This window comes from Pseudopodoces humilis, chromosome 7 (assembly GCF_049639895.1).
Source record: "Pseudopodoces humilis isolate 2021_Gansu_Grassland_sample_001 chromosome 7, ASM4963989v1, whole genome shotgun sequence".
Classification (NCBI taxonomy): domain Eukaryota; kingdom Metazoa; phylum Chordata; class Aves; order Passeriformes; family Paridae; genus Pseudopodoces; species Pseudopodoces humilis.
The window spans coordinates 52,784,936-52,808,112 of NC_142206.1; the positions used below are offsets into that span (position 1 = coordinate 52,784,936).

General features: G+C 39.0%; 1 protein-coding gene across 12 annotated transcripts in view; it reads left to right on the forward strand.

Moving 5' to 3' along the window:
* Positions 1–23,177, forward strand: part of TRAF3 (TNF receptor associated factor 3) — a 69,618-nt gene that overhangs the window by 25,768 nt on the left and 20,673 nt on the right. For all 12 annotated transcript variants that reach the window (XM_088057522.1, XM_088057531.1, XM_088057530.1 and 9 more), the window contains 5 exons: positions 9,520–9,776; positions 12,781–12,832; positions 15,055–15,159; positions 16,049–16,216; positions 20,416–20,496. In XM_088057522.1, the coding sequence (XP_087913648.1) occupies positions 9,535–9,776; positions 12,781–12,832; positions 15,055–15,159; positions 16,049–16,216; positions 20,416–20,496 (648 nt within the window). In that variant the 5' untranslated portion in view covers positions 9,520–9,534. The remainder of the gene's footprint in view (positions 1–9,519; positions 9,777–12,780; positions 12,833–15,054; positions 15,160–16,048; positions 16,217–20,415; positions 20,497–23,177) is intronic.

A 23,177-nucleotide genomic window follows, 5' to 3' on the forward strand; every position in this document is an offset into this window, starting at 1 on the left:
ACTCTGCTGTGTTCAGAATTTCCTGGGAGGACTATTTTTGTTAAAGATGAGCTGCATTTTAAAATTAATTAAGTGGTATTTTGTAGGTATTCTTGAGAAGGCAGTTTTGCAGTAATTTTTCATAATAAGCTTCTTGAAGTGCTTTTGGTTTTTTTCTTCTTATTTGCTGGTCTCTGACACCTTTGCCTTCACATACTTTCTTCTAATTGTAGAAGATGAGGTAGTACCTGTCTTATGTTTTTACCTCTGCTGTGATTTCAAGGCTGGATTCATTAAGAGACAGCACAGATGCACTCTGTCAGGAGTTGGCAATGCAGAAATACTCTTCATGCACTTGCAGACAGCAGTGTACATAGGTGGACTCTGATTTGAGGAATATCTTCTGCTATTCTGGTAGACTTGAAATTTTGTTACATTTGAAGCTGAGGATCTCAGTAACTAATAGAAAGGAAAAGAATAGCATTGATTGATACATCTTGGTTTAAGAACAAAGAAAAGGTTGATGCAAATATTGCAATAATTTTTTGATTCCTACTACTTGGTGATTTCAGAGATGAAGAGACTTTGTTGTCTTAAGCTGCTATAATTTATAAATTGTTCCTGATTATTCATGCAGCAGATTTTTCTTGAAGGCACACTTTGGGAGGAAAAGGAGGCTAGACCAGGTCACTAGAGGATGAGACATCATTTTCTAGGGCTGTATACCAGGGTCAGGATGATTGGGACATGCTGTCTCCTTAACCCTTGTTGATCCTTGCTGGGGTTTATCGTGGTTGATTCAAATGTCATGTTGCCCAGTCACAGCAGGCAGGAGTGGGAATCATAGTGAGCAGTTGGGTTTTTTGTGTGTCTGTGATATGACACTACCACTTGTATCATGTGAACCAAAGACTTGTGTGCTGTGCAGCAAAAGTAAAGGAAGTGTTAGACTTGCTGTAAAACAGGAATTGGAGGAAATCTGGATTGATGGAAATAGCTTTCTGTAAAAACAGAGTACTCCTAATGCAAATATAAGCTGGTTTTTCGTAGTTATCTCTTCAAAGCACATATAAAACCATTTTGAAAGAGGAAACTACCTTTAATTTCAAATATGATGATTTTCATGGCTTTTCTGGGAATATTTTATCTGAGTATATTTCTTCTGTGGAAGATAGAACTTCTCTGTAAACAGAGCCAGAAGTTAAAAAAAATAAAAAATTCATAGTGTTCATCCACTTCCCCTCCCATAGGACTGTCATATGTATCTCAATCATGGACTTCCCCTAAACAGCAGAGGAAGAGATTAAAGTGTACTTTGTTCTGTGATCATCTGATAATCTTTTGATGTTTCCTGTTCTTTATCTGCTTCTACTAAAAGCCTGGTATAGAAATACAGATCACAGCTGGGGGTTAACTTCATAGGTGAAATGCAATAGCTTTGTCTAGGGGTGCATGAGAGAAAAGAGGAAATGTACAGGAACCTGAATTGGAATTGGAAATGCAGAAAAATACGCATGGTGAGCTTGGACAGCATTTCTCTTATCTGTTGTCTTGTGACCCAGGCTTTCAAAGCTTAAGAGGTCTTTTGATTTCTAAAAGATGCTTTGATTTCTTGTACTTCAGATGACTTTATACTGTATTTTGGTAGCCCAGTGAGATTAGGAAGTAATTACTGAGAGCTGTAGATAGCAAGTGTAAGTCAAAATACAAACACTTTGTTTTTATTGCTGCCTCAGGCTGAATCTTAAAGCTGTTTTGCCAGCCCATGTGTCATGACTCAAAGAGATGCTGTAAACTTTAAAAAAAGTAAAAGTTGAACATAGTGTCACATAAAAATCAGCTTTCCTTAATGGGACTGACTTACTTTTTGTGCTGTCTCCTTTTAATAGATAAAATTTAAGCCCTTTAAAAGTTGTGGGTTTTTTTTCTCTCATGTGGTGAAATATGTGTTAGGCTAAATGTTAATTGTGTTCAACATATTATTGGTAGTTACTGAAAGTGTCAGTCCCTGTCTTCTTGGGCATTCTGAACTTGGTTAATACTATGTTATTAGTAAAAAAATGTTACTGTTCTAACCTCTTAGTGCTTATGTAATTACTTTGCAAATCTGTCCTTTAGAATCTCGACGTTTGTTACACTGAGCAGGATGGAGTGTATGTTAGAGCTTTTTCGTAACAGCATAGTCCAGCAGACTTGCTAAATTGAGATCCCTTGTACGGGGGTGCTGTTTTATTTAATCCTCTCAGATGCTTCACATGGGTGTGTAGACTCGTTTTTGAAAGAAATACACCCAAGGAAGTTGGTAAGTTTAAAGAATAAAACAATGAAAAACATAACTTACCATTAATTTTCAGCTCTTCAGTCATCTTACAAACTAGAACATGGGAAATAAACAATGTTTGTGATTCAAGTGACACATGTGGTTGTTCTTTTGCAAGAATATCATGATAGCATCTTTTGATTATACTTCTGATTTTCTAGGTCAGATTGGAAAAGAAGGAATAGCCTGTACCTTCCAAACCAAAAATAGTTTTCGTATTTGTTCAATAATTTCTACTCAAGGCTCAAGCCTGTGGAGATTGTGGTGAAGTGTGGTTTAATTGCTTGAGATCATAGCAGTTCAAGTGTCAGAACAGGCCTTTTTGCTACCTAGAGAATCACATCATAATTGCTGCAATAAAAACTCCTCACACCCCTCACACTCCCTATGCTGGGAGAGGCTGCTCAGAGAGGTTGCAGTTTCTTCACCCAGGTAGTTGTGAAAGCTCAGCAGTGGGCAGCCTGGCCTGACTTTGAAGATGGTATCCTCTGAACAGGAGGTTGGACCTCCAGAGGTGCCTTCCAAGCTCAGCAGCTGGGATACTGCATTGATGAGCGGCTGTGGAGAGCTTGCAAGTGGCAGAAGCTTCCTGTGTGGAGAATGCTTAGTGCACATCTTCTTCACATTTCTTTTCAGATGTTTGCCCTACTTGCTTATATCCAAGCACTGATTTTTCCTGTTGGTCTTTATCTGTTCTATGATATGCGTGATCTCCAGGTATTCTTCACAGTAAGGAAAGTGCGTGCTTGTGAAATTGAAGGGCAAAGTTTAAAGTAGTTAAAATAGCCTATTTATTTTAGCACAGAGAAAAAGAAGTTTCAAATATCAGTGCTGCTTTCATTTCTGTACAGGAATTAGACTTAGTATTTGAGTGTAAATATAAAAGAAAGTGAGGAGTGGTCTCATATTTCTCACTGTGTAAAGTTGTATCAGCATTGGTGACTTAGCAACCCTTCCTTACCTCCTCAGAATATTCTCTCAGAGCATGTCCTGGAAATACCTAAACCTATGCTTAGTTGGTCCTATATATATATATATATGTGTGTATATATATATATATATGCTTAAGAGAAATAGTAAATAGCATTTCAAGCATGAAAAATGCATGCAGGTAAAAAAAAAAAATAAATCAATATTTCCCCTGTGCAAACAAGAGGAGTGGATGTGCCAAGACCTCTGACCTCACACAAAACAAATTTGATGGATGATCATCTGCTTTTAAACCTGCCACTCCAGTGCTGCCTCAGTCATGGCCTGAGTCCTTTTTTTGAGTGATTCAAGCCATTTGCATTTTATTTATCTGTTGTTCAGTGCCCCTGCCCAGACTCAGCAGTGGGATTTTGCTGGAAGGCCAGGCTGAGGTGTGGTGGATGTTGTGAGAATGATACTCTGCAGTGGGACCCCTTCACGCTTTAGAGCTCCAGAGTCAAGATTCCCATGGCAGCCTCCCTGCTCAGCCTTATTTTAATCATTTCTGACATGTGTGCCCTGAGTAAACTGATAATATATTGTCACCAATATACTGCTTTCAGCTTGCATTACTGCTTTAACAAGACATCAGAGTATGCCAATATATGTTGCATATTACAATAGCACCTGGGAGCAGAACCAACTCAGAAGACTTGTCTGAGAATGGTGAAAGAAAGATGGACATTCTTTTCAGTATGTGCTAGAAATTTATTAGATGCTATAAAATGCTGAAATATAAGAGGATAAGTTCAGATTGTTTTAATAATTTAATTTTAAGGTAAAGGTTTCTGTGTGCTAACTTGAAGCAATAATTCTTGGTGATAGAAAGCAGGTGAGCTGGAAAGACTGACGATCTGGAAATACCTCTCCTGGTTATCTGACTCTCTGAGGATATCTGTGGAGTATAGAAGATTCTGTCAAGAGCAGTGAAACTGCTGAAGTCTGTTTTCCTACTAATTGTGTTCTACATCCCTTTTCTTACCCCTACTCCCCACTCCTCAGAAAAAAAACAACAAACCCAACCCAAAGAAAAAAGGATTCAAACAACAAAAACACTCTAAATCTCCAGTCCAGCCCTGCTTTTATGGTATAGGAGGAGACTAAGGCCTTGGAGCTTGGTGTGGGACAAGAGGGAGCAGGTGTTCTTGGCTGGCTTGTATCTGTCTGGTCACTGACAGACCATGGTGGTGCACTTCTATAGCCTCTTGCTCACTGGGACACTACGTTAAGTTTCTCTTTCTGTTCCCCTCATAGCTGTTCATTTTCATGAAAACTCTGCCCAGTTGTTTCCCATGTGGTTTTGGGAGGCTGAGAGGAGGGACAGCACAATCACAAGCTCTTATATAATTAAAAGCTTACATTGAAAAATTATACCCCAGGATACCCCAAAAAAATGACCTAGTTAGGATGAGATGCTGAAGTTTGTGTGCTTTTACACATTTTACATACAAAATTTTTTTTGAAGAGGAAAGGTTACTTTTCTGCTCTGATCTTAAGCTCCCTGTCCCACTTTAGGTTTCTCTTTCAGAGCCTAATTTAGATATTGTGCATGAAGTGCTGTTCTGTTTGAGGAACTCCTCGGTGCAAATTGTAATTTGATCAAAAAGCTTCGCTGTCCTGTAGTAATAACCAAATTAAACCGTGTCATGCATTATTCTCTTCTAAGGTACTGTAATGAAAACATTTATTTCTAATAGCTTTTTGCTCTTTTTGAATTTTAAATCTGTGGCAAAAGCTTACTTCATATTGTCAATATAGTGAAACTGTCTTCATGCAGAGCTTTCTAGGCTCCATCCATGGTGCCTAGTGAAATCAAATTTTTAGGAGTGTTTTAGATTTATATAGAAATTATTATTTTTCTGTTTTTCTTAGGATGCAAATTTATTTTGAATTTTTATGGAAGCTTTATTGTATTTCTGTGTACAAACTGGCTTTATTCCCAAAGAGCAAATCATAAAGATGTGTGGTAATACAGAACATGAGTGCAGATTTTTAAGATGTTTGCTCTTTGTACAGTGAGAACAACTCCTTGTTTGCTTACCTACTTGGAACCCTTTTGCTTAAATAAGGAAAGAGCAAAATGCCTTTTGTTTGGGAATTCCCGTGCTTCCTAATTCTCAGAACAACTTTGTGGGTAAACTCACTTTTGCTTCCAGTTTCTAGGTCTCTGTACTGATTTTAGTATTAAGCATCAACAGATTGTTCTGACCTTCAGTGCAGTATATACAGCTTGAAGTGTCAGCTGAGGTTGGGCCTCAGTTGCTTGAATAGCACCTGTATTGAACAGGATTAGTGACCAGGCTGGAGCAAGCAGTGTCACAGTGTCCCCTGTCTGATGGCCACAACAGGTTCCACTCAGGTGTGAGTGTTAGCAAATGCTGGCTGCGGGGGACATGCCTGAAGGACAAGCCACAGTGGGCAGAACCAACCTTGGTGACTGTGCCTCTTTTTTTCTTTAAATGCTTATCTGTCCTGAAAAGTGATTGTCCAAGGTTTAACAGTTTTAAAAGACATCTAAAAGTCATACTTTTATTGTGATGATCTTTTCCCACAGATAAGAAACTGGAGTGTAAGAACTAGCTGGTGATTAATTGGGCATTAAGATTTAGCTTGCTGAGCAAGAACCAGAGTCTTAGGCTGGATGGCAGCTTGCCATGCCTTTAGGAGTCAGAGGCCCCCACCAGAACTAGCCCATCTTGAATGCCATAGCTAGGCTCCTCTCCCCGCTCTCTGGGGTATGTTAACTTCACTGCCATAATCGCAGAGTATCTTACTGAGGTGTGACTTCAAAATTGCTTTTTGCTGGCAGTTTGAAACATGATTACGGGGGAATAATCTGATTCCTGCTGTTAAAGGTTCCTGAAAAGGAAGAGAAGCCATTGCAGATGACACCCTGTAGTGGCATGGAAACCATAACAGAATGCTGTTTGCAAAAGGGTGGCAGCTGAAATGTTTGTATTATCTGTGCTTGTGTTCACCACTGATCCCACATGCAGGTGTGGGAGCATCTAACTAATATGCATGAGGACAAAGCTCTGTGCATACAGACAGGCATCACTTCTCCCCATCCCCTTGTTCACTACAGCTAGTTCATTGGGATAAGGTTGTGGTGGTCTTGTAAGCTCAATGCTCTGTTGTATTTTGACAGTACTTCATTAATGGCTTCCTAGTTTTGCTGCACAAGAAAATGCTGGCATTCAATGTTGTGGAAGAGAATTCCTCACCAATCTGGCTGCTCTGTTGCTGAGCTTGTTTTGCTTTTCTGGTCTGACATACTTCTTCATAAAATAAATACAAAACCCAAGGCAGACAAATCTGACTGTTAGGCATATCGCATAATGTGTTTTATTTGTCAGTGTGCTTTCTGCTTGTTTTCTGTGACAAGATATCCAAGATGTCAGGTCCAAAAGTGGAGTCCTGTGGCACCCTGTACAGTTTATTCTGGTGTGAAGTCTCTCTCTTGACAGCTGACAGTCCAGCCTGGAGCAGTTTCATATCTCTGTGACACTCTCACCTGCTGCTCATTTGGCATAGGGTACTGTCTGTGTTAAATCTTGAATATTCTCCTGTCACCCCTGCCTGCCTGCCTCCTTGTGACTAATTATTCAGTTTTGTTTTGAAGAAATCATGCTTTTGGAAGACTTCATATCTCCAATCATCTTTAGCTTATTTTTTGTTCAGAAGAAACTTAATGGGGAAGCAGACATTCATAGTTGTGGACTGTGACTTGCAAGTTTGGGAACTTTGTGCTCTGTTGACTGACAATTCTCCTGTCAGCATCTCTTTTAGTACCTCTTTTTCTGTATTTCTTTTGTGGGTCAGAAGCAGGTCATGCCTTGTTTTTTCTGTCATTTTAAGAAAAGTAATGCTTCCTGAATTGTTTCTACAAATCAACATGCTTGAGGTTGGCTTTTGACTTCAGGAATTGACAGAATAGTGGAGGTCTTGAATATGATTTTAGAAAATACACAGCTGCAGAGGGAAAAGAGGTATTAGTATCTATAAGTCAAGGAACTGAAACATTTAGTTCCTAAACTGCAAGTGCCAAATGGAGCTTTTCTAATTGCACATGGGAAGCAAGTCCATAGTTAGCTAGGTTTCAGCAGTCTGGATACCTAAGGAGTTGCACATTTTTCCATCTCTTGCTTATTTTTTCTCTTACAAGCACAGAAAAGTGTCAGGTCCTAAGCTTATGACTTCATTTCCCTATGTCCAGCCACTGATACACAGCAGCAGCACTCACCCCTTGGGCAGTCTCTAAATCTAGACTACTTTTGGAATCTGCTTTCCTTTCTCGTTCATGGCACTTCTGTGAACCTCCTTGTCTGAATCATGTTCTCAACGTCAATCCCATTTCTTTTGTGCTGGTTACAATCTTGAGTTGCCTCTTCAGTGTCATTATTACCTGCTGGGTTTTTATGCTTGCTGGTGAAACTCTAGCTAAGGTCTGAAATAATCTGAATTTCCTCATTAATGAGAAGTGTGAGTCACTTTCAGTTCAGCCCAGACTTTTCGGTTCTTTCACATATTGTGTCAAGACATAAGTCTCTGTAGTCTTTGAAGAGCAGACAAGGAACAGACTAGCATTAAATCAGAATTATGGATCAGAATTTATAGTAGCTTTTCAGTTCATAGAACCTGTTGGGTTTTTTCATGGTTTTTTGGGTGTGTTTGTGTTGTTTTGTTGGTTTTGAATAAGACTCAGTCACTGGGTCTGTGTGATGAGGATGGGTTCCTTGGGCTCTCTCTGAGTTTGATGGAGGTCAGAGAGGCTTTCCCCTGGGCGAGGGGGCTATGAAGTTAGAATTCTTCACTCAGCACCTCTACCCTTGCTTAGCTGGTGTTGTAAAAAGATGAAATGGTCTCAGCATTGAGTCACGATGATTTTGTCTTTTGTTTCTGTAAATATTGGCATCAGAAATCAAAGAAAATTCCATACCCCTTTAGTTTACATGGAGAATTCTGTACCAAAATTATAGATGCAGAAATTATCTACAGGTAAATGTGTGCTTCATTACAAGTGTGTGGTTTTGGGCTTAGCAAGGGAAGGTAAGATATCACAAAAACTGTGTACAGGAGGGTTTGTGTATTTGGAATTGGTAAGGCATTTGACTCTCCTTGTGGCATTTGTGGATATACTTTGAGAAGTGAACTGGGCCTTATTTCTTCATTCTGCTTCTAAAAATTTGAATTGTAACCCTATCAGTTGAGGCAACTGCAGAGCAGTGGAATAGGTTTACATCTAAATTACCAGTTAACATGGAGAGAAATTGAAGTTTGCTTTCCTCTTGCAGATAGCCAGACACTTCTCATAGGCAGATAGCTTTTGTATCCTCTGACTGTGCTTTCTCCTGTATATACTGAGCCTTTCTAAGAGCACTTACACTTGTTTGACTACCAGATTAGCTAAGAAATGATTGAAAACACATTTTAAAACTTTACCTTGGATATTATTCCTCTGTTGCTCTTCCAATGCTTTGCATGCTGACCTAGAAGATGGATTGTCCAAGATAATAGGTACTGTAATTTACTCTTCAGCTGGATTAATTATTTTCTCAGCTACCTGTCAGTTGTGCTTAGCCCTGGTAAATTAATCAAATGGCCATGTTACATAGGCCCTTCTCTGCTGTCAGATAGACTTTGCTTAGCTGCTCTCTTCAGGTGCAGATGTGCAGTGAAAAGGTTGGAAAATATCTAATAAGTAACACCCTTTTGTGGTGTTGCAAAGCAGACTTAAAGCAGTGTGTCTTACACTGTGCCATGGCAAGGGAATAGACAGGAAAAGTGGGCAGGGGAGCTGGGCAGGCTCTGGATACCCTGTGCAGGACACACAGGTGGTTGTGGGCTTTTGCAGTAGCATTTGAGCAGTACCAGAGCAGCTTCTTCACCACACCTCTTGCTGCCTCTAATGGTTGGACTCCAGTACTAAGCAATGCTTTGCTGAGAGAGAGAAAGATATGAAAGAATCCCTTATATTTTCCTAGGGTGATGGCCAGAATTAACACTTCATTTTCAGGAACAGGTTTTAATTCTTTGCTTTCTAGAGCCTTTGAATATGTAGACTATTTTACGGATTTGCTATGCTAAATATACTCAGGCAGTAATGTATGTCTTACATTCACATGATGTGTGGACGCAGATCTGTTCTTGATGCTTGCTGATTTTATGCAGTCTCTCAGATGCTCTGATTATTTTATTTAAATGGTGAAAGAGGTCCTCATTTCTCAGTTTTTCTCACTTTTGATTCACAGAAAGTATCTTAGAGCATGGACACCAGTAAGAAGTCAGAACCCCCTTTATCTGTAGAAATGGTACAGCAGAGGGCCAATCCTGACCGCAGTCCATCAGCATCCATCTATGTTCCAGAGCAAGGTGGCTACAAAGAGAAATTTGTGAATGCCGTGGAAGATAAGTACAAATGTGAAAAATGTCACCTCATCTTATGCAATCCTAAACAGACTGAATGTGGACACAGATTCTGTGAAACCTGCATGAATGCCTTGCTGAGGTATGTTGTTTGTTCTGGTAGAGCGTGTTGATACCTTTAAATGTTGTGAACTACTGACATTATTGTGAACATCATTGCAACTTTAGGAATAGGTTGAACCTTCCACTGTTTCTTGCTTGAGTATTTGTTATCTGTGTGCTGGTGCAAACATTTGTGCTGTACTCTGGGTCAGGTAAGACAACTGAGCTTTCCAGCAATATTGTTGGAACAATTGTTAAGGTGGTGTAGTCCTGTGTAGCAATGTCTTAGGTAAGAATTTAATTCCCTGTGGAGGCCAAATGGAGTAGCTGTTTTGCAAGACTTCTAACTTGAGTAATGTGGTGTCATATACACACAGCAAATTGTCTGTGTGAGGAAGTGAGCTTGTACACATTCCTTGGGGTGGTGATGCCTAACCTGGCTATGGACCCAGCCTCAGAGATGAGTGCTGGGACGCTTGGATAAATGTGGCTGCTTGTGGAGCAGCTTCCCTGTAGCCCTTGCAGCTGTTTGTTATGGGACTTGTGTGTTCTGTGGATTGCAGGAGGGTCAGAAAGGCTGGCATCGCTATTACTGAGATGTTTGAGTGAAGAGGGTAAGTGAATGATATAGATGTAAAATGAATGCTGAGAGGTGCAATCTTTCCCAGTCTAGATAAGAATAAAAGTGCAGTCATTCAGGGAGTATCTTGGTTTTAAGAGGTACCTGTGCATCAATAGATTTCTTTGCCTCTCAACTTTAGTGCATTTTTGCTGGTTGTATTCAGTAGTGTGATTGCAAAACTTTGTGTAATGTTTGGAGACCATTCAGCACACTTTAATCTCCTGGGGTGCATAAGCAGCAAATAGGTTCATTTATTACTGGAAAAGCAGAAATACAGAAGACACTTGGCTTGATGAATGTTGCATACTGGGCTACTGTCAGAGAGATCATTTGACTTTGGAAGCCTTGGCGATCTGTTTACTTTCGGTGACCACTCTGACTCTAAATGTTGGTTTATATGTCACTTGGAAATACTGTAATCTGATATCTAATACTTGGATATCTAAGCCAAGACTACATGCATCATGGCAAAGGGGTATGGAAGCTATTACAATACTCAATCTCTTAATAAAGAGCAGTCTCTGTACTGGGCAAACACAAGGGTCCATAGCTCACTAACACTCTCCTGCAGGTTTTGTGCCTACAGCATTTCAAATTTAAAACAACAACAAAAAATCCCACCAACTTTTATTTTGATACACAGTGTTGAGTGAGGTGTGGGATTTAATAAATGCAGTAATTTCTTATTCAGTATTTGTTTTTGGACGACTCTTATGTGGTTAATAAAGTGACTGCAAAAAACCAAATACCTGCCATGCTTGGATGTGCACAGGTGGACAGAGCAGATCCTTGACAATCTAAGCAGTAACAATTCTGGCATTTCTAGGGTCTGGGCAATTTTCCTTTCCTGCTGTGAGACATGCACATCTGCTTATTACAGTGTAGCTAGAGTATGTGTAATTTTATCTTCCTGACTTCCCAACCAGTCTGTTACTGAAAAGGACATGTGCTTAAGGCCTTTGAGTTATTTCACTATAAATGCTTGTTGAAAATAAATATTTTATTAAAATAAAATTTACATCTCTCCCCCCCCTGCTTTTTAAAAAAAATAAAATAAAAAGTGTGCCATAAAATTGAAAATAAAATAGGTTTATGTTGGTCCTGTATTTGGCACATGCAGTGTTCATATGCTGCTGCATACACAAACACACTAATTATATGCTAGCAACTTCTGTTCCAGGGTTGTTTGAGGACAGGAATTGGGAGTTAGTGGAGGTAAAGCAGTAAAGATGTCTGCTCAGTATGCAAGAGTAGTTTGAAAAAGCAAGTTGGATGCTTGAGTGAATTCAGTAAGAGCAAGAAAAGCATGACATTGTATTAAACACTATATGCCCTGATGTAGTTCAGATTCCTTTTTTTTTTCCTGACTTAAGAAAAGCATTACAGATACTGAAGCTTCAAGGTTCTTAAGATGCTCAGAAATATGGTGAGACACAAAATGGTTGGTTTGAAGAGGAGAAACCAGCAAGATGATTTGAAATAACCATACAGATTATATAACATAATTGAACCTTTTCAGCCTTTTACATTGATTTGCACTGCTGCTAGCAGCCACAGCTTACGTAGCCTGTCAGGGAGTTGCTTTATGAAAGAATTCATGCAGCTTTTACCTGGTGCTTTTTGTCTTGGTGCTTTACAAGAGAGATAATTTTGACTGTTCCCATTTTATGTGGGGAAAAACAGCTAAAAAGGAACGAAGTAGCCTGGTCTGGTGGAAGGTGTTCCTCTCCATGGCAGGGGAATGGAACCAGATGAGCTTTGCTCTCTTCCAGCCCAATCCATTTTATGATTCTGAGCGGTTTGCACTACAACACTTGGCAGGTCTGAGCCAGAAACAGCTCTAAAAACTCAGGTTTTCTGCACTCCAATTTCTCTTCACATTCTGCCCTGCTCCTGATTCTGCCTGTTCTCCAGGAGGTCACAAGTTTGGTGACTAGTTCACCAAGACAGATAAAAGGCAGTAGTTCATATAAAGGAGGCAGCAAGCATCTGTAACAGTTGCTAAAACCAGAACAAGACTTGAAGGAGATGGATATAAATACTTTTTTAATGCATAACTGACTGTCAGAGAAAGTAAATTTTCATTAGGTATAGTTTGAAAAGCAATAATTGAAGAGACAATATTTTGCCTGTTTGCACAGATTGAGAAGTGACAACAGTCTTGGATCAGGTGCAGACTGAAAAATAGGGAACAAATTTTGCAGACTTGAAAGCCACTGTGCAGTTGTCTGGAGACATTGTGGTGGTCTTACTTCTTTGGGAATGCCAAATATTTCACACTGAAAACTCAAATGTTCAAATTTATTGAAATAATGTTGTATTTTCTCCTTGTAATGAACTATATTCATTTTTAGTGGTTTTAGAATATACTGAATAATCAAAACTAAGTGCCCGATGAGCTAAAATAGTTCTTTCTTTTCAGGTCTTCTAGTCCAAAATGTACAGCGTGTCAAGAAAGCATAGTAAAAGATAAGGTATTGTTAAAATTATTTCTTATTCAAGAGTATTCAACTGTGTGGAGTGCGCAAGTTGTGTTGCTGTTACGTGGTAATTATTTCATAAGCCTAATAAGCTGCCTAAAAAGGTAGGTTTGTCGAAAAACCTAAACCATGCATTTAATAGGTGGCTCATTTTTCCTGTTAACCTCATGGTAGAAAACATGTCAGCTTCATCCCAAAAAGCTCAGACAGGTGTCACACCTTGTATTTGTAGTTGGGAGCTGCAGCAACACACTGCAGTTGTCCTCCCATCAACAAGAGGATGATAAGAAATACTCCATCTCCTGTAATGCAGGGATGTGACAGGTCTAGGTGAACACTGATTTGGCTCTAGACCACTGGCTGCTGTTTCACTCATCTCTTTTATAGTGTGGTATTCAGTGAATCCCACTGGGATTAGGACAGTGGGGAGTTACCGTAATGATAATGGAACCATCATTATCAACATGTATAAGTTATTTCAGTGATGCCTCTTCACTGTTTTTCACATCAGAACTTTATGCTGCCTTTGAAACGCTGAAGGTAGAAAAACTTCTTGGCTTAGTACATGGTTTATGTGGTTTTATATAATTTGTGCTAGTAGTCTTTCTTGCCTAAATGAGTATTTGTGTTTGAAACCATTTTCAAGAAAAGGTTGATGGATACTTTAATCTTTCCTTGTTTTAATCCAGAATAGTTCTCTGAACAGTGTTCAGCATAATTTGTTTTTGACATGGATGGACTCTTCACAAGCTCAGACCAATAGTCATGATGCCTAATTTATTTGTTCTTTCAACTCTTTCTGGCTCTCAAGATACATAAATATGTACATTTATTATGAAACTTCAAGTGTCTTTACAACAGGACAAGAAGGCCAATGTATATTAAATACCTGTTAGACTAGCTGTGCAAATCAGTGTTTTTCATGAAACTGGAAACCTCTCTTCCCACAGAGTGCTGAAGTCCTAAATCACAGAAATGCTTCTAGATAGTCTTTGCCAAACTTTAAAAGTCATCTTCTTACCTTGTCTTCAGTTAGCAAAACTCTGCATACTAACCCTGTGAATTAACTTTGGAAGGGATACTGCAGCATAGCCAATTGATTATTTAAATGAGACTTGTTGATTCATTAAACTTCCCACACGCTTCTGAAAAGTAAAGAGAAATCAGTGACCTGTGTCAGATGAGATCAGATGAGAGAGATTGCAGATTGTTCCCCTCTGATACTGGGGACAGATTCATAGTCACTGTGGGCAGGTGGATCATAATTCTTGGTTAAGTGTTAGCATGCAGAACCATTCTATAATTACAGGAGTGCTGTAGCGTACACAGTATCACAGGAGTCTGTTTATCAGAGAAGAAGTCACAGGTTGGGCTTGGTTCTTAAGGTATTTCTTATTGGCTATTAAAGCAGTTGAAAAGCAATTAGAAGTTTATCTCTTTGGTTTTGGGCTTTAAAATAGCAGGAATGATTTTCAATTCTTGTCTCTCTCCAGTGCCTGCCCTTCATAATTTGTCTCCTTGAGAGTTCAGCTGTGTTGTTTCTTATGGGATATCTCCCATAAAAGGTGTAGAACTCAAACCCCAGCCTCTCTATTTGTAACTTCTTCCAGTTCTCTTGTGGAGAAAAAAAATGCTAAAAGTGCTTATAGACATTAAAACAGAGAGATAGTTAAAGTCTGCTTATTCGTGAAATAAAAAACCTCCTTCCATCCAAAACCTTAAAAAATATCTGTAATTATGTGTTGCCACTGAAATGGAAGTAGGTATTCCAGCCAACCAGTCTAGTAATCCATCTATGAAACACTTCCCCTCCAAACTACTGTGCTTTGAGTCTCTTTTGTCTTACGGGATTGTGCCTAATTCAGCAGCTCCCCAAACAATGGAGAGTTCTAGCTTGTGCAGGCCTAATATTGGCAAGCAAATAGCAGCAAATTTGGTCCTTTCTTGTACCTTTCCCGTTATTGTATTTATAGTAAAACTGAAACAGTAGTAGAGGATCTGTCCAAATACACTTTCATTGAGCTGCTTCACAGTGGAGGGGCCTCAGTGTTGTGCACATTATAGAAAAACAGAATAGCAGGATTTTATTTCTGGCACATAAAGCTAGAATTGAATGACACTGCTGTAGCTGAATTGCATGGCTTCTACTTTATTTGAACTTGCATATCCTTGAGTGGTTTTCAGTTTCTAAAATAAAGTGATTTTTGATTTTTCAGGTATTTAAAGATAATTGTTGCAGGAGAGAACTACTTGCCCTTCAAATATACTGCAGAAATGAAAACAAGGGCTGTAAGGAACAGCTATCTTTGGGTCAATTACTGGTAAGCTAACCTAAAAGTTGCAAGCTTTCTTTTGAGTTAAAGAATGAAGAAAGCTTCTTACAAATTAAAATCACAGTTTCTTAACTTGCTCTCACTGGTGGCTAATGTGATTTATAACTGTTAAAATAGATATAAATTGTTTTGAAGCTCAGCATTTTTATGAACTGTAAGGAATTGTAAAAAATCATATGATTGTCTGGCACTAAAGCTTGGAAATAGAAATGGATGAACCAAATGAGAACTGGAAGGAAAAATAAAATAGTGAAGAATCTTAATGTGTACTTGACAAATGTGAGAAATTTGATTTCTATTTTGGTGTGTTTTTATTTATCTTAATCCCCTCACGTGGTGTTTATGCGTGAAATGGAACCTTTGGGTTCTCCAGAGCTGTGTAAAATAACCTCTAGCTGTTTTGGTGAAGGCATGAGATAAGCAGTAATTCAGTAATTCAGCAGCTGTATGAAATGGCTGCACTGCACTTTGCAGTAAGATGTGTAGATTGTTGCTTTGAGTGAGCAAGCTCATGTACCTAAACAAATTAAAGCAGCATCTATGTGTATGTGGAATAATACACCTTTAAAAGCAGTGCTTACCCTTTCTTTAAATAGCCTGTGGAGAATTTCGTGCTGCGTTAGAATGCTTTCAGTGTAGAAGTAGCTCATGTACATCTGTAATACAGTGAAATCAGGTGTCCAGGTAAAGGGACTGTACAGTCAGAAGTGTATTCCTGAGTAGATCTGTCAGTGTTTGCTCTTGTGTGATGCAGTTCACAAAATAACTCTCGTTACTTTGGTTCTGAAGTTATTTAATGTTGGATGTCTTCAAAGGGTGGAAGAGATGCATAAAACTTAATTGGATTGACTTTTTCTTTTATTTTTTAATCTTTCAGATGCATTTGAGAACTGATTGTCAGTTTGAAGAACTCCCATGTCCTCGTGCTGATTGCAAAGAAAAAATACTGAGAAAAGATCTGCCAGACCATGTAGAGAAGACCTGTAAATACCGGGAGACAACCTGTAAATACTGTAAAAGCCAAGTCCCAATGATTATGTTGCAGGTGCAGTATTTTCTTTTGTATATACATCAAGATTCCCTACATTAATGTGGAATAATACCAACTCTTCTTGTCTTTCTCTGTAACTGCCAAAAGAGCTTTGGTCTCTCAGCCAGAATTAATAGTTCAAAAAAGAAAAAAGGCTGACTTTCAAAACATGTCTTTTTCCTGCAAAAAAAAAAAAAAACATTGAATAGGAAATATTTTCTTTATTCTGGTGTTCAGATACTGTGTTTTAAAAAGTTCAGATCCACTGCCTGCTGTTGACGCTGAAGTTAATTTTGCTATGCTTTTTAGATTTTTTTCCAATTTAGATTATAAAAGCAACCACCACAATAGCAATCAAATATTGTGCAAGAAAAGCATAAGCATTGCAATTGACTGGAAAAATAGCATCTTCTACATAACCCTTCTTGGGTGCTGTGTGATCTCTCCTGGGAGGAAGGGAAGAATGTAAAACCAATTGTGTCCTAGGAGAGGAAGACTGTAAAAGCAAATTATACCTTACCATAACCAGCAATGGTACATGACAGGCCAGAGATGAGTTACTGCTGTTCTTGGCATCAGAGAAGCTTCTGATCAAGTCTGATAGGCAGCATATTGAGGGTTAGAATTACAGAGCAGACGTTGAGAAAGTCACACATAAAATTTTAACTTGACTGTTTCACACTGAAAAATATTATGCTGAATCTATCTTGGTATGATTTTAACATTTTTTAAACAAATTCTGTCTACAAATTTTCTTGTAGTTTGATGGTCTTGGATCTCACACCTTCTTGCTATAGTAAGACTGATGAAAATTTTATTCTCATTTGTGTTCTTGTGTGTTGTTTGTTAGGTGAAGTATGACAACAATGAGAAGTGTTCTTTGCTTGGAGATGTTACAAAAAGGCATCTGTAGAAACTTGTCAAGTTCTGGTTTAGATTTGGCTCTCAGTTATTTGAGTGCACACTTGCAGGGGCTGGTAGTTCAATAACTGTGCCTTGCCCAGAATAAGGTGGCTGAGATATGAAAATACACAGAAAAAAATAAGTCTGCCCTTCATTTATTCTTGTACATTCTGATACAGAGGTGAAAGTGTATTTAGGTAGATTATGGATGATGTTCTCCCAGAATTATCATTAGGCTGGAGATTGGCAGGAGGCAGAAAATGATATTAAAAAACGTGTGGTGTCTTAACAGACAGAATCAGTGAGTTTTAAGTATGTTCTGCAGACTGGATTGGCTGATATTTTTGGGGCTTTTTCCTAGATTTTTAAAAGTTCAGTGGTTCTAGAAATGCAGATGAGCTTCTTTGTTGTGGCCTGATTAAAATGTTACTTTGCTATACTTCAGTAATGAGAATGAGAAGACTAATGACATGGTATTTTTGAATCTTAGGATCACAGAATGGTGTGGCTTGGAAGGGTCCTTAAAGATCATTCTTGTTCCAACCCTTCTGCTGTGGGCAGGGACACCTTCCACTTGACCAGGTTGCTCAAAAGCATATCCAACATGGCCTTGAATTCTTGCAGGGATTAAGCATTCATGATTTCTCTGGAAAATCTGTTCCAGTGCCTTGACACCCTCACAGTCTAGAACTTCCTAATATCTAATTTAAACCTGCTCTCTATCAGCTTAAAACCCTTCTTCTCCCCTGCCCCATCTCCACATGCCCATGTAAAAAGTCCCTCTCTGGCTTTCTGTAGGTCCCTTTAGGTACTGTAAGGCTTCTTTTGACTTCTCATTTGAATTTTGTCACCCCGTTGACAAAACTGTGTTTTTAGAGGTGAACTTGAGTTCATCTCTGGGTTCTGTAGCCTAGCATTTTCTCTAATGTAGTAATGGCTGAAGCTGGCCTCAGTGACTTGAACTGAAAATGGAGATAGGGGGAGCAGACTGAGAAAAAAGGTATGCAAATGGAAACAAAAAATTTTACTGGAGAGCATGTGGTTCATGTCTTCATAGAATCCCGTGACCCGTGGGGTAGGAAATCCCCGTTGTTGGAGGCAGACTCCAACAAGTTAACAATGTCATTAGAATGCTTTTTAAGATTGCATTTATCTTGCCTGCATGCTCACTCGGTGACTTAGCCTCTTAATGTCTTTTGTTCAAACCATCTAAAAGTTTAGGGTTTCTTTTTGTCAAAAACTTATCTTTTCTATCCTCTGCATCCTGACAGATAAAGATGGTGCATTGTTAAAATGGAAATTAGTAGTCTGAAATGCCTCTGGATTTTTCTGTGTATAGTCCCCAAAGCTACTTGGAAGTGCTTGTCCTGTAAAGTTGCTACTTAGCAGTAGTGTGACATGGATCTGGAAGGACAGCACTGCTTCATGCCTGGGCTCCTTCCTGAAACCCTGGCCATAAACCAGACCCTGCCAGGGCAACCTGGGCTCTGCACAGTGCTCTGAAATAGCTGAGCTGACTGGGACAGCACTAAGGAAGACCCCAGACATTGTTCCTTGCTCCCTGTCACTGCTCTAGAGCCAGGTGTGTTCCTGATGTGGCAGTGGCTTTTCTGGGAGCTATGTTAATATCCTGCCCTGCCCTCATCTGGGCTGGGAGCCCTGCGTGGAGCATCACCTGTGGTTTGTACTGGATTTGGTGTTTGGCTTTATGTGCTCAACTGGGTGAATTTAGACTTGGAGGGGGAGAGAGTTCTGCCACTGGGGTTACTCTGGTATATCCTGAAGTCGCTGGAAAGGCTTGCCTTGGCTTCAGTGGGTGGACACTGGGACGTGGAGCAAGGAGGAAAACAGGAGAGAAGTTGCATGTTCCCTTTTTATCATGAACCAAGACTCAGTGTCATGGCCTTTGTCAGATGGTTTGGGTAGGTTAGGGAACAGGGTTAAGGAATTAAATTAGGGAATGAACATGAGAAGGAATTGTTACTTTTCCGGATTTGTAGTTGATAAATAACTGAGGAAGTGTGTGGGGCATGAGGCTCCTGTAGTCACATGGTTGTGTGTGATTCTCCCTTCAGCACGGTTCCAGATGTGTTCAGAAAGAGAGGCCCAGGTCCAGCTCCTGACTCTGAGCAGGAGTGGTGCTTTGGGACTCTGCTTGTCAGGAGAGCATCACTGTCACCCTGGCAGGTTGTTCTGAGCAGAGGCACTGCTCCTGGCTGGGGATGGACTGAAGATGGCTCAGGAGCTGTCCCAGCCCTCTGGCTAAGGAGCAGCTGAGGGTTCCCTGGTTCCTGTCACTGGGACTGTGCCACATCCCAAGTGAACGAGTGTGACTGGGGAGTGTGCAGGGTTAGATGGGTCAGGACAGCGTCTCATGGCCTGCTTTAAAAGGAGGAGATACACAGTTTCAGAGAGTGGCAGATTTATGCCAGAATTCTGATCAATGCCTTTCACATATTACAGATCAGATGTCCTTTGCATCTTGGTTTTGTTTCAAAAAATAGACGTGGTTACTGGGCAAAAAGAGCATGCTATTTGCTCTTCCCTTTCTAACAGGGTTATAAATCTAGAGCTTTTTTTCCTTTGCTTTTCTTAAGTACCAGAAATGAAGCAGTGTGTTTCAAGTTGAATGGGACGTGTCACTTGACGGGAAACAGATTTTTCATTTTGTTGAGAAAACTGAGAGGAAATGTAAATTCTGTTATCTTGCCCTCACTGGGGTGCTAGGGTTTGACAGCTATGCTGAGATACCTGTCATCCGAGTTCAAATTAAAATCCCTACCCAGCATCGTATGTGTAACAGTGAGTCTTAGTTTCAGGTGCTTGGGAATCAAAATTAGAAAAGAATTGGAAGGGAATATCCGTATATAGGAAAGTGAATGTCTGAGGGTGGGCAGTGTACATTTCTGCTGAACTTTTCCATGCACTATATACCCTTACTAGAAAGGACATCAACAGTGCCTTCTCTTAAAGATGCCCAATTTTGTGAGCGACTGTTGGGGATTAAAACTTGACTTTGACTACTGTTTCATTGTTCAAAGTAAAACCAATAAAATGGTAAGCAAATAGATTTGCTTTGCATGGGAAAACACAAGGAAACCCTTGGTTTTGCTTCAGAATACCAGCACCTGCATCAAAGTATAAACTGATGTTTGAGCAATTGCAGTTCTGTAACTGTGAAATTTGGAATAACATGGAAAAAATCTTGTGGGATTTTTAATTATTGTAGGATGCTTTTCTTTGCAGGTAAGTCCTCTCTTAATTAAAGAGTAAGATCTGATTTGTGGTTTGTTTGCTTTTTTCCTCTGTAGAAACATGAAGATACAGACTGCCCATGTGTCATGGTTTCATGTCCTCATAAATGTAGTGTTAAAACACTCATGAGGAGCGAGGTAAGAAGTCATGCCCAGTGTTGTGCTGAAAAATTAAATAATGTCTTTAGTAAGATCTCGCAAGAATTTTGCCAGAAGCCATTTCCTTGTTAAAATGTGAGATCTAAGGAAAAGCTTTTTCTACCACACAGTTAAGTGTGATAACACTCAAATAATTTTAATGATTTCTTGAAAAACTATTTAAAAAGAAAGAATTTCTTAATTTTGAGTCATTATTACACTTGGCTTGTCCAAGATTAGTGTATGTCCTTCCTGCTTTTGTTTTTACTAGCTCTCCCCCTGCCCTTCCCTCGTTTCAGCACCACAGAGCAGCATCTTGGGGTAGTTAGCTTATATTAAAAGAGAAATACAAAATTAAAATTCAGTGCTCATTGACAAGAGTTATTAAAGACTACAAAAATCATATAAATGTGTAATTTCAAGGAAAAATTTAAAATTAAATCTATTACGTTTTTTGTGAAAAATAGTAACTGATACTTAGAGAAATGGTGTAAGATTAAGGTTGAGTACAATATTCCATCAGTAGATGCAACAATGCATAAAAGTTATTTCTAATGTATAGAAGTTTCCAGTAATATGTAGATGAAAAAAAATTAAAGTGTGGCTTTGAAGAGATCCATGTTCTTGTACATGAAAAGATAAAAGTGGCATCTGTCAAAATTGAGGTACTTAATTTTTCCCTAAAAGTAGAACTTGCCAAGGATAGAGAAGAACTTACTGAAGTCTTCATCACTCAGTAAGCCTCTTTTAAGGAAAGTGAAGTTTCTGATCTGAGGATGAGCTTTTCTCTTTCCTCTGCTACTTCCCAAGCTGGATTAGTACCATTTTTCGGTTGCATTTGTAATTTATTAATTGTGGCAGAGTGCAGAAGGCACGTAAGACTCTTGCCAAAGTTTAATGCAGTCTTTCTGTCAAGATAATGAAATACAAAATATATGATAGATACTGTATTTATTAAGAGAAATTGAGCTGTTAAGAAAAGAGAAAATACATATACTGGCCAACTCTAAGAGTGCATACTGCCAAGATTAGATCCTGGTTCTGGAGCACTTTGGCTTAGTCTTAAACCCTGACTTCAGCAGTTACTTTCAGAAGAGATGTATCTGAGTGCTTGTAAGAGCTGCACCATTAAAGGCTGGGTTGTTACACACAGAGTCAGAGTGGAGTTTGAAACCATGGGTAGAAACAGAACTTTAAACAGCCCTTTGCCCTGCATCATCTGTTGCTGTATGTTGATTAATTTTTTTTTCTAATACTGTGAAAATGTATGTATTTCTTGGTTGCATGATTAGGGACAAGAAGTCTAATGCAGAAAACGGGAAAATGCCTGCCTAACAGTTTGAGAAAATTCTGTAGTGTACAAGTGGATATCTTACTGTAGAATAAAAGGCAATTTTCATGTTTAATTCATAACTCGTTGGCAGACTTCTGGTTTTGAGAAGTTGAAAAACGTGGTGTTCTTGTAAAACCTGTTAAACCACATGTCCCTTTCTTTCTTATTTTTTTTCTCCACTCCATGTCTTCTGAATTGATACTGTGAATTTCTTCAGGTAGTGTTTAGGACACAATAGCTGTGAATCAGAGATGAGTGACTGATGGCATCTCTGTATGAGATTTTAAAGTCTCTCTTGTCTGTTCCAGAGCTGCACATTCAAAGCAGTGTTGATTCACCACTTCTTTCCAGGGAGGTGGATGAGTTCAGTCACGTGGGGCTTAAGGTGTGGGAATTTCAAATGAGATTCTGCAACCCAAAGGTGGTGCCAGCTGAGAAGCCAGGCTCTGGCTCCTGTCTGCTTTGTGGGAAATACAAACTGCAGTCTCTGTTTTTGAAAAGAGAGTCTTTGTTAGGCTGTCCTTTCCAAAAAATGTCTCTCTGCTCCAACTTTTAGGCAGTTTGCATCCAGCTGCTGCCATCTGTGCTGCTGCTGTCCATATATATATATGTATATGCTTTTGTGAATTGGTTTATTTTTAAATGAAAAGTGGTCTGTTTACTTTTAAATGAAAAGTGGTCTGTGCTCGTAATTATCCAAGATATTGGACTAAATCTCAATCTGAAAAATGCAGGCATTTTACTAATCAGTTTTAATCCCGTGTACTGCATTTTTTTAAAGTTACTGAACTGTACCTATTCTAAAACTCTTTGTCTGTTTCATGCAGTACTTGTTTAGTCTTTTTTGTGTAATTTAACTGTTAAATTTAGGCATGGAGAATTGCATGTTATGTTTTGAAAAGTTGGTTCCTCGTGAAATTAGGATTAGAACAAAATGTATTTTATTACAGTGAAACTGATCTTAAGACTTGCTCAGAGCACCAGTAAAAAAAAAAATCACTTTTTGAGAAAAGATTAGTCATTCACTAAAGTCAAATGAAATCAAATAATTGTAGAGTATGTTCTTTCTGTTTGTTTCATTTTTTTTAAATTGGGTTGCCTATTGAAATAGTCTTTGGTACAAGTTTCACTGTATACTAAATGTATCACACTGTATACTGTATTGGCATGTGCGTGTGGTTTATATATGTGTATAAAGAGAATTAGCACTTGAGATCAGACTGGAGAAAATATACACATGTGTGCTGTATGTTCTGCAAATGGCACACAATACAAACCTGATAACCTCTGCCCTTTATGTTATCATGCAAAGGTCTTTTTGCCAAAACTCATGTTTCTTTCCTATTGC